This window comes from Muntiacus reevesi, chromosome X (genome assembly GCF_963930625.1).
Source record: "Muntiacus reevesi chromosome X, mMunRee1.1, whole genome shotgun sequence".
Taxonomy (NCBI): domain Eukaryota; kingdom Metazoa; phylum Chordata; class Mammalia; order Artiodactyla; family Cervidae; genus Muntiacus; species Muntiacus reevesi.
Genome location: NC_089271.1, coordinates 113,823,334 through 113,835,182, shown reverse-complemented (window position 1 = coordinate 113,835,182; position 11,849 = coordinate 113,823,334). Strand labels below are relative to the sequence as shown.

Genomic DNA, 11,849 nt, shown 5'->3' with positions numbered 1-11,849 from the left:
GAAGGCTTGAGCCCATTCCAGCCCTACTCAATCAGAAACACTGGAGGTGGGGTTCAGCCATCTGTATCTTACAAGCCCTCTAGGTGTCTACAATGTGGACACATACCTGCGAGTCAATAGTCCTGGTGGTGTTTTTCCAAAACTGTTATTTCATCAAACATTTGCCACAGCTAATGTTTCCGACCACAGGAAATGTTACTGGTGTGTGTGTGTGTGTGTGTGTGTAATGAAGGTATGTGAAAGTATTGTTGTTTGTGGTGAGGGTTTTTTGGAGGTCAGTTTAATTATTGACTTATTTAAACGTCACCTTCAGTTAAAAACAACATGTCAGCTCATAGAGAATGCTGGGACTAAAGGATTATTCCTGGGCATTCTGGCCACTTCTAATTTATGCCAGGCTGCCTAAGACACCAAAGTACTGACTTGTTTGTTACCAGCAGACCTACGCTATTATTGAGCAATGAAAAAGGAAAAGCTGCAAGGAAACTCGTCAATGATCAAATTTTAAAGTCCTTGGAGCAAGATTGAGACAATGCAGTACTTTTCTCTATGAATTGAAAATTAGGAAGACTGAATAGGGGGGCAAGGTTGAGTGAGTCTGGTTACAGCATAGGATACCCAGGCTCCTGTCCAATCTGGGCAGGCAGCATCTTTCATGCAGCTGGACCTAAGAGCTCTGGCACGAGGACGGCTTAAGACAGGATCACAAGGTGACTGAACTGGGCTGGGTTGGGCTAGGCTAGGAGCTCCTGCTGAATCTAGTCCAGATGTTTTAGGAATCAGCAGACTTCCTTTGTGCAAAAGCACGCTGCTTGGGGCCCCAGGAACTTTACTTGATGGATGACAATTATGTTTCACCTGTTTCTCCACTCTCACCTTCCTACATGGTCGACTCCTGAAGCTTCATGACCAGGCAATGGCAGCTTTGGGGAGATAGTGAAAAATCATCAACACTGACAATGTTTATGGTGACCCAAATGTATGCATCTGTCAACTCAACAAAGACACTCTATGTGCACTTTACTGTAAGTTGTATATGATGAAAAAAAACTGCAAATGGACACTGAACTCTAGTTCCTGAGATACATACCAAATTAGAAGGAAGTGTACAGATATCTGTAGTTGATTTTGAAACGTGTCACAAATAAGATGGAGTGATGGATAGATAGATGTACAGTATAGTAGTATGTGAATATTAGTACACAGGTGTAGGTTTACCAGCATTCACTGTAAAATTCTTTCTATTTTTAATTTATGGTTTGAAATTTTAATAAAAAAAGAAAATAGCTATGTTCAGTTCTCAGAGATGGAAAGGACTTGAGATATTTAGTCCCATGCCTTTCCTCTATGGAAGGAAATGAGCATCAGAGAGGGGGAAATGACAGTGTGAACAGCAGGGTACTAGAATATAGTTCCTTTTGTACAGTTCATCACTGAATGGGAATGAGAATTCTTCTGTTCCAGCCGGCAGTTCAAGTACAACAATTACACTTTTTAGAGTATTCATGTGAATATAAATCTCTAGACTGTAGATTATCTGAAGGCAGTGATCAGATGTACATAATTCAATGTGTAACTCCAGTTTCTACCACAATTCACGGCACATAATGGACACAGTAAATACACATTAAAGGATTTTTCTTTGAATGAATATAAAGAGTTTATTCGGTGCGTATCTGGGTATACAACAACAAATATTAAACAACTTTTTTTTAAACTTTTTTGTGCACAGGACAGAAAACTGCCTGTACATGCTATGTCCACTTTTGGAACACAGATTTTAACAATTATTAATGCACAAAATCTTACATATCATGCAACTCTATGCCAAGATTCCAACTTTCTTCCATGCAACAGATATGAAGATCTAAATGGAAACCTAGCTAAGTCTTAAACACTTTTCCAGAAGCAGGTATAAGTATATGTTGTTTAGGGGTAACCAGTCTTAACATTTCCTTGTACACAATATTCACGTGCCAAATACAATGACAGGAGGACTCATACGTACACAGATAAGACATTTCTTATTTTAACAACACAAAAGACAACATCACAGTTCCACAGTTACTGTCTTTACACAAGAAGCCACAATAATAGTTTAACATGATAACACAAATGGAATTGAGAGAAAACTACACTTGAGGATAATCTTTATTTTTAAGTAATCTTTACTGACTGGGGTTGACAACACAACACAATTTCTACGCACAAGTACAGCACAAGAACTTGACCAGAATACTACGAATCTAAAGGGGAAAAAAATGGTAAAATCACAAGAACCTTGAGCCTGAGATGCCAATTCAGCTTCAACCCTGAATTTGGTTGAGTTGGATTAAGTGACAGAGAGTCAATAGAACCATTGAATTTCAGAAATCATAAAATTGCAAAGTAAAGAATACATATGAATCAAGCATAGATAGAAAACATTAAGCCAAGAAAACAACACGGTTCACAGAATTTTGTTTGCCCCTACAAAACACGGAAGCAGTTAATTTTGTTCTGTTTTCTTTTTTGTTTGTTTGTTTTTGAAGAACAATGGTGGTCTTTTCAATTGTCTTGGTTGGAGAGCAAATTTTTCTTAATCAGCATTAGTGCTGTGAAATGTTTTTGGTTTGTCTTCCCCTAAGCAGAGGTGAGATCATGAGAAAATTGGGCAGTCCTTCTCCCAGATTTAGTTCACTGATCAGGCTCGGCACTGTTTTTTTGCACAAGCTCGATCTAAATTATGGGGCTTTTGGATGGATGAGAAGGTTTGATGGCAGATTAGAATAGTGAACTCTGCCTTGTTTGTTTGGTAAACGTCATTGACAAATCTCAACTTTCGGGTGAAGGACTGCTAGAATTCAACAGCACCTGGAGGTAAGGTTCTGTTACAGAGCCCTTGTTTTGCCCTCACTGGCTACGTTGATTCGTTGTGGCTCATAGACTTGCCTCCGTTCAGCACGCCGGAGACACTTCTGCTCTTGGTCGGGGTCCCGCTTCCAGATCGGGAGAACTCCGTGAGGTCATGCAGAGACGGCTCCTTGTACATGGCCACTACAAAGCACAGAGACACGGCGTTAGAGGCCACCGCACTGGCCCTCAGCTTTCCTTCTATCCCCTGGGCTTCTCTACTGGAGGCCAAACCTGAGAAATGCTGCTTTCAAAGACTCAGTAGAGAGTGGGCTGGACCAGATGAAGCAAAAGCCAGTCTTGGTACGGAGGTGTGTAGAGAATTCTAATGCCTTATTTCCATCACTGATGGTTTTATATGAAAAGTGAAAGTGAAAGTCACTTAGTCGTGTCTGGCCCTTTGCGACCCCATGGACTATACAGTCCATGGAATTATCTAGGCCAGAATACTGGAGCAGGTAGCCTTTCCCTTCTCCAGGGGACCTTTCCAACCCAGGGATCAAACCCAGGTCTCCCGCATTGCAGGCGGATTCAAGTAATCTGGCTCCAGAAAACGTGCTATAAAAGGGTGCTGTGCCGACTTGACTGGGCAGACTGCACCTCTGGTAAACTGCTCTTCTAACCTCAGGCCAGTAACCTCTTGAAGGGCTTGCTCTGCTCTGTCTGGATTTTCTACCCCTTTTCCACTGTGTCTCACTCCTTTTGTCATCCCTACCTCCTGTGGTCCATTCCTATCCCTCACACTTTCTCACTTGCTCTGTGTGTGTGTGAGTGTGTGTGTGTGTGTGTGTGTGTGTTAGTTTCTCATCTGTGTCCAACTCTTTGTGACCCCATGGACTGCAGCCCACCAGGCTCCTCTGTCCATGGAATTCTCCAGGCAAGAATACTGAAGTGGGTGGCCATGCCCTCCTCCAGGGAAATCTTCCCAATCCAGGGATCAAACTCACATCTCCTGCATTGGAGGCAGATTCTTTACCAACTGAGCCACCATGGAAGCCCTCGCATTTGCCACCAAGCTGCTAATAATGACCGAAAAACAAAACTGTGAATGAAAACTGTTGGGACAATACTGTTGGGCCCAAGGCAGTTTCCAATAAGTGTTAAGTGTGCACGCATTTGAGCATCCGTGTTTCTACCTATTTTGGCATACCTTGAAGTTCTTGGCTGCCCTGAGTTAGCAATTTCCACATAAGTAAGGTGTTACCACATGTAGATATATTGGGTTGGCCAAAAGTTCATTTGGATTTGGCCAAAACAAACTTTTTGGTCAACTCTAATCAGATTAGATGTTCCCATCAATGCTTTAATGTTCTTTTTAAGTGTAAAATTTTACCGAATTTTTGTATAAATGCCTCAGGATGGAAGGATTATGTTCCACTTTCAAAATAAAGGTTTGATTGCAATACCAATACTCATTTCATCCACAGCTGGTATACTCTCAAGTTTACCTTTCAGTGGTTTGGGCAGAAAGTGAGCTGCAGGCTTGTTCTTCTTCACATGGTTTCCTTTCATGATCTCTCCTTCTTTGTTCAGACCCAGATACCACCCTCGGCCTGACTGCTGCTGACGGTATATCATCGATGAATATGTCACGTAATAATTTTCAAACACTGATTCTTTGAATTTGCACTCAGGTGTGAAATGTTCCTACAAGAAAAGTAAATAAACAAAAGCTCAATATTTACAGCTATGAATTTCATGGAGAACCATATGGCATTGCCCTTCAGGAGTTTAGGACATACTTTGTTAAAGCTTGTTATGACTGGCATTCTATTTTAACAGCAGAAACTATTATCATTGGAAACCAAGACTATATATAACATTTCACGTGATGCTTTATAAAAAGCCCTAAGTGTGAGGGCTACTAATCAATAATTAGCTCTCTTTGTAATAAGGTAATGGAAAAATGAGAACCAGTCACATAAGTGTAATGTGTTGGATAAACAGAGGAGCCACAGATTGAAGAGACAAGCATAACAGTGTCATGTGGAGCTTTGTTCCTTTCAAGATTAAATATGACAAATAAACATCTCATCCTTGTACTTAATTTTCATAGATTGTCCAGTTACTATATGCTATAATTTTCAGTCGCCCCAGGCTGAAATCTGTGTTACAGTGTTACAATGCTGAATGCCTAAATTTTTAAAGATATGCTACTAAGAAAGACTAACTTTCACTTTTAGATAAACTAAACTGATTTTTTTTCCAGATCATTGGACCTTGACTTAAAAACAGAAAAAAAAAGTCCCTCATCACCCCATCCTTGCCTTACAGTAGCATTTCACACAAATCAATATAGAAGCAAGGAATTTACAGTAATTCTACAAGCAGACATGAGAGAGCAGCCCAGGGGATTTTGAATCTGACAATGTGATTTTCTGCCATGTACATGACCATGTTTTCTTTGGACTTCCCCATACAAATGAAGGGTTCCTGACCCAACAGACTGTTTCTGAAAACAAACAAAACCAGAAAACCTTCTTTTAAGCTTTGCAATATGTGCATTATGCAACAAATAGCTATGTAAAATATCCATTTGTAGACAACATGAAATGAACAGCAGATTTTAATCTCTAAGTAATCTGCAGGGTAGCAGTGGGTCCACTTGGAGTCCAAGATAATGAGGAAAATGCTAAGTGAGTTTCCTATGGCAGTGACACCAAGGATGCCCTTTGATTCCTGCTATTTTGCTGGGATCCTATCAGGAATAAGTTTTGATAAAACCTGAAAAAAAAAACCCACCTTGGAATAAAATATTGCAATCTTTCCAGATACCAGTCTTTTCTGAACGATGCCTCCATGGTCCTACCTTCCTTCATTTTCATGTTAGGTAGCATTATTATCTGAGCAACAGTATCAGAGAATCACTTCAGCAAAGAGAGACAGATTCCTCAAATGAGGCGGCTTTTTTTCTTAATGTTAAATAATTGAGCACTTTTCTTTTTTCTGGAAATCCACAAAATCTGTTTCACTCAGTAATTTCCCTGGTTCTTCCATCTGGCTTCCAGAGTGCCTGGAACAGAGTCATCTTTTGGGATAATTTCAGCCTGGGGGCATACTCGATAGAGACTCAGAAGACTCACACAAATTCAACCTACTCAAGAAGCAATGTACTTTGAAGGCAACTATCACAGGGTAGGAACCAAAGCGTTCTATTTATGGGCTGTGAACACTCCTCTTTGTAGAATTCTCAACATAGGGAAAGCCAAGGTATGCCTACAAAGAAATATGACTAAAATAGTCTCCACGTGTTCTCTGGGGATGAGCACGATTGCATAGAATGTTGGTTTAGCCTTGCCTAGAGTAAAATGACAACTTCATGTGGCATTTTAAATTCTCCACAATGTAGTTGTTACCATGCCTTGTGCCTTTATAGACCCCATTCACGTCATTTCTTGGATCTCTCTACCAACTGGCTTTCCTCACATTCCTCAAGGTTGAGCTCAAATATGACTGCCCCGGAAATCATATATGACCTCTCCTAAATCAGAACCGATGACACTTGTATTTGTGTTCCCAGGAACTCTTATCACCATCTCTGGCATGGCCCTGTGACTCGGACATGTGCATACCTGGCTCTGGAAGACAAGAAACTTGTCTTTTATTTCTGAATCTGCCTTTCAGCCATCAATGACTGATCATATTGCCTAGCACACAGCAGACCATTCAGTTATTGTTTACAGCAGGGGTCCCCAACACCTGGGCCACATACCAGTACCACTCCATGGTCTGTTAGGAATTGGGCTTCAGAGAAGGAGGTGAGCAAGCGAAGCTTCATCTGTATTTACAGCCACTCCCCATCACTCACATTACTGCCTGAGCTCTACCTCTTGTCAGATCAGCAGTGGCATTAGATTGTCATAGGGGGGCGAACACTACTGTGAACTGCGCATGCAAAGGACCGAAGTTGTGCACTTCTTAGGAGAATCATCCCAAAATCATGCCCGGCCCCCTCTCCACCCCGTCTTTGGGGAAAAAACTGTCTTCCATGAAACCAGTCGCTGCTGCCAAAAAGGTTGGGGACCGCTGGTTTACAGGACTTGCATTGCAGAGGTTCAGATTGACGTATCAGAAACGCGGGGATTCAGAAGTATCAACCCAGTAAGAAGTCTGCAGGGAATTTCCTGAATACCACAGAATGAAATCAGCTGTATGTAGATGGAGGCTGTCATTACAGGGACAAATCCTGTTTGTGTGACTTCGAATCTGTTCAGAATAACAGATACTACACAGATACTGGCACCTCCAACATGCAGAGGAAAAAAAAAAACTTGGCAATTGTTACAACTATTGGAAAATGGCAAGGAAGGACTCAATGAACTGAATGCTCTGTCACATCCTGGCAATTTCTTAGTCATCATCACTAAATTTGGACTCAAGAACTCAGTAGAGAGGGAGGAAAATGAGGCCAAAAAAAGAATGTTGAAGAAACCAAAGCGGTGTTCTGTTCTCGGTGTGTGACACTGTCATTTTATCCAGTGCTGAAATGAGTAGGCAGAAGAGGCTTGATTTTTATCAAATGCGGAAAGATGTGAACATCCCACCCAACACAGGAAGGGCCACCAAAGGGAAGAGGGGTGTATAGCTGCATCTCTGTGTCTCAGCAGTGGTTCACAGAAATAACAGAAATCGGGCTGAACCCTAACCAGAGAAGCCTTATTCACAGAATACCAAGTAGACCTCTGACAAGCAATCAATCTTTGATTGATCTGGAGATGATTATTAGTGCTCTGGGAAAAAAGGTACCACAGTGGCCTTGACACTTAGTAGGCACGAAATAGAGGCAGCACTCATTGTACTCTGTATTGAATAGGCATTAGATAAATACCGGCTATCATAATAAATGAATTAAAAAGACGTCACGCATTCCCTGCACAGTCATGAAGAAATTACTTGGCATGAGTACAAAAGAAAAGGTGCTTTATGTCTTCTAACCTTTCATGCATTGATTTCTCTTTAAAGTTGTTTACCTCTCTTGCATATCTATACTTATTTCGGAGGAATAATGTTAGTAAGGTTCAGAGGAATAACTCTGAAAAAAAATATTCAGTCTCTCTAAACTCTCTTTTCTGTACTCATCCTCTCTATTTCCCTTAAAGTTCAAGGTTAGCTTTTTCCTCAGTGATTACCTAACTTTTTTATCCACAGAATCCATACCAGTTAATGACAGTGATTATATTCTGAGTAAAGAATGAAAAATCTACATTTGTAGAATGAACAGATCCAGGAGCAAGATCTAACAGTACAATTATTTTTAACCAATTTATTCACTATTAAGGGCAAAATAGTTCTTTGAAGGTTTACCACTGACAAGATGTAAACATCTGATACCCTCAACATCAGGTCAATAAAGCATATTAGAGAATACTTAGAGATACAAATGGTGATGGTCAGCTGCCCTCAGTGGGGTATATTAGGTTTCCACACAGACTTTGAGAATCAAGTGAATAAGGCATTCATGCAATCAGTAACGCAGGATATACATAAAGAGCCCCCCAGATCCAATGGTGTGCTAGAAAGCAACCTTGTCCCAGAAGAAAGGCTCTGGACCTGGGATAGCAATTTACCCTGGTGCCTTGAGTTGCCCCTGGCACCAAGGGCATAGAATGGAGGGGATGAAATAGCTCTCTGGCCTCTTGGAGCTGGAGCCAGGTCAGAAGAAACATTGGCTGTGATGGTAGCTTCCCGGAAGGGAGCCTACTAAGGGCCTTGTCACTCCACAGGGGATGTGAAGCTGTATCCTCAAGAAAGTGAAAGTGCTAGTCACTCAGTCACTCTCAGAAATCCCATGGACTGTAGCTCGCCAGGCTCCTCTGTCTGTGGAATTCTCCAGGCAAGAATACTGGAGTGGGTTGCCATGCCCTTCTCCAGTAGAGCCATAACCCAAATGGCAAGAGCTCCAAACCATCTGTATATCATGTACATCATCTCCACGTGCTAAACACGTCCACAATACCACAGTGCACACACCACGGCTAAGTGCCTTCTTGATTAAAAGACGTCATTGTGGGGGTGGGGGGTGGGCTTCTCTGGTGGCCCAGTGGTTAAGGCTTCACTTTCCAATGCGATGGGTGTGCATTTGATCCCTGGTCGGGGAGCTAAGATCCCACAGGCCAAGAAACCAAAACATAAAACAGAAGCAATATTCTAACAAATTCAATAAAGACTTTAAAAATGGTCCACATTTAAAAAAAAAAAGTCATTTGGCAAACACACACTGTAATAGCGGCTTTTTCATACTTTTGCCCCCAGCTTTTGTACTTACAACTATGCTACCAACCGACAGGGTGGCAGTGATCTGCTTGAGTTTGTTCCTTACTAGGCTTTGAGGATTGCCAGGAATATCGTGAATGCTTTGAACACATTTCTCCCAAAAGAAATCTTTTTTAAAAGGGCAGTGCTGATTTCCTTGGATCTCAAGAGACCAGCAGAGTCTCCTTAGGTTGTCCACACATAAAATGGCAACACAAAGGTCTAGGCTGTTGAACAAAGCCTGAACACTGAATATAAGTTTCCGCATATGTAGGCACTATGTGGACTGCACATATCCTGGTAGAGATGAATGTGTCTCCAAACATTTTGTTCTATTCATATGTCACATTACTTATTGGCATCATGGAATACAGAAAAACAGTTTATAGGTCAATGAGTGGGCATCTTTAAATGTTTAAAGTTTCTTTAAAAACTTTAAAAAATGAACTCAATAAAACATGATTTCTTCTTTTCAGCAAGTTCTAGAAACATAACTAATCTATCTCACCCTTTATTTCTCTCACTTCCTTCTCTTTTCTTACTCTCTTCTGGTCACATTTTCAGTAGCCTGACGATCCAATTAATTTAACAATTACTGCCAAGAGCAAGGGTCACTCTTCTGATTCTCAGCCATGTTCTGATGAAAATTAATTTTCTAGATTTAAAGTTAGCAGGTTATACAAACAGGTCTGACTTGTCTGTGTCAATTATTCCCCAGCCTAATGAAAATAACATGCAGATTAACAGTAGATTTTCAACTCTGTTAAAAAAAATAAAACAAAATAGAATCTAAAAGATAAATCATACCCATGGGGGGGGGTGACCCCATAACTGCCTATATACTCTATATAAGCTTCCCTTCTATCGGTGACTACAAAATCCAGGATTAATTATTATATTCAGGACTTTGATGTTCTCTCCCAGGGTATATTTGATGTGAATGAACTTCATTATTACTAAGATCAAAGCACAGGAAGGGAGAGGTTGGGGAAGAAGGAATCAATACTTAGCCAGTGCACTGTAGCTAAACAAAATTATTAATTCATGATAAACAGAGTTTGGTTAATTCACTCAAATATTCCCTGGACTGGGGGATACTTGAAGGCAGCTCTGAGCATGGGGCCTGGCTTAGAGTCAATGGTCAATATATATCTAGTGAAATAAACAAAGAAAAGAATAGAATTTCATAGGAAGAGGACTTGGGAGATAGCTTATACAGGTCTAAAAAAGGGTTAAACAGGGTAGGATATGAATAGAGGGCTGTTTGAGAGGAGAGACTGACAAGTCAGAACTTGCCTGCCAGGGCAGAGAGGGTAGGTGATAAAAGGAGGAAAGCAGCCTACAGATAAATTCAATTTAAAAAACTGGAGAGGGAGAAGAGAAAGGGAAGGACGGAGGGAGGGAGACAGAGAGGGAGGAAGAGAAAGGGGACTAATAAAGACAAATCCGAAGCTGAAGCTGCAAGAATAAAGAGATTTTAAACTCATACTCTTGGTCTTTGGCTCTGCAAACAGCTAAACACTGCAACTAAATTCTGTTCGTTTGATTTCTGTAAAAAGGTGAGGAGGTGGGGTGGGGACCAGTCCTGCTGACCTTACTGGATTGTTGGACGAGGAGGGCAATGAGATGATGTATATGAAAGAAGTTCTGAGAATTGTAAAGCCCCATACACATGAAATGTGTGATTACTTTTGCCCAGAAAACCAAGGCAAAATAAATACATTCTCTCTTCTTTTCAAGGTTCTTCTGCACTCTGGAATCAATTTCTAAGGAAAGGATCTGCCTATATTTGTTTTATTGTCATGGAAGGAGATCAATTCTGCCCAAAATGAAGACTGCACATGAATGACATTCGGTGTTTAGCGTTCTCCTCCAAGGTTGGCTCCCCCAAAACTGTTTTGCTTCCTTCCATTTGTCATTTTGGTCTGCAATCGGCTGAAAAGGCTGCAGAGCTTCAAGCCACAGGACTAAAGAGATGAAGTACTGGAAAATGGGCTTCGTGAAATACCACGTCACAAAATGACTTCAAAGTACACGTGCTAACTGGCAACTGTTTTCAATGAAACAAATCATAATCAAGAATATGCACATGGGACTATTTCTCCTCATATGGTTATAGTGAAACTTCTCAGCAGCATTTTTGTATTCCAAGGTATCTAATAGACATTTTCATTGACTTTCTGTTGAGCCCACAAAATAGGGCACCCCAGTATTGCCTTTCTTCAACTCTTAACAAACAAAAATGAAAAAAAGAAAAAAAAAAAGGAAATGTTAATGAGATTGTCAAGCAATGGCTTGTGTAAACAGAATTAGGATGCAAATATGACCACCTTTTAGCCCTGGGGTTCATTGAGTCCTTTGTATTGGCTTGTTCTAGATTTTCATCTATTTCTGTAGAGCAGTCTCATGAAATATTGAATTCTACAATTCGTTTTATAAAATACACAGAAATAAGCTAGAATAAAGCAGGAATCAAAACAAAAAACACTGCATCCCTTACAGAGCCTAATAAGGGTGATTTTTGTTGTGATTAAAAATAAATGATTAAAAAAAAAAAAAGATCCTAAGGCCTCACTCAGTTCCAAACCTGGTCAGCAGATAACATTCTGAAATGGAAGTTGCTGAGATTTGTGATGAAGAAGTGGGATAGGCCACACATCTCCAGGGCCATGTGATTGGTTCCAGGCAGTGTCAATCTCGTCCAA

At 40.7% G+C, this 11,849-nt stretch overlaps 1 protein-coding gene across 2 annotated transcripts in view; it reads right to left on the bottom strand.

Moving 5' to 3' along the window:
- Positions 1-1,641: 1,641 nt before the first annotated feature.
- FGF13 (fibroblast growth factor 13) overlaps positions 1,642-11,849 on the bottom strand; it is a 536,870-nt gene continuing 526,662 nt past the window's right edge. For both annotated transcript variants that reach the window (XM_065916384.1, XM_065916385.1), the window contains 2 exons: positions 4,341-4,539; positions 1,642-3,036 (listed from right to left, as the gene is read on the bottom strand). In XM_065916384.1, coding sequence (XP_065772456.1) covers positions 2,900-3,036; positions 4,341-4,539 — 336 coding nt within the window. In that variant the 3' untranslated portion in view covers positions 1,642-2,899. The remainder of the gene's footprint in view (positions 3,037-4,340; positions 4,540-11,849) is intronic.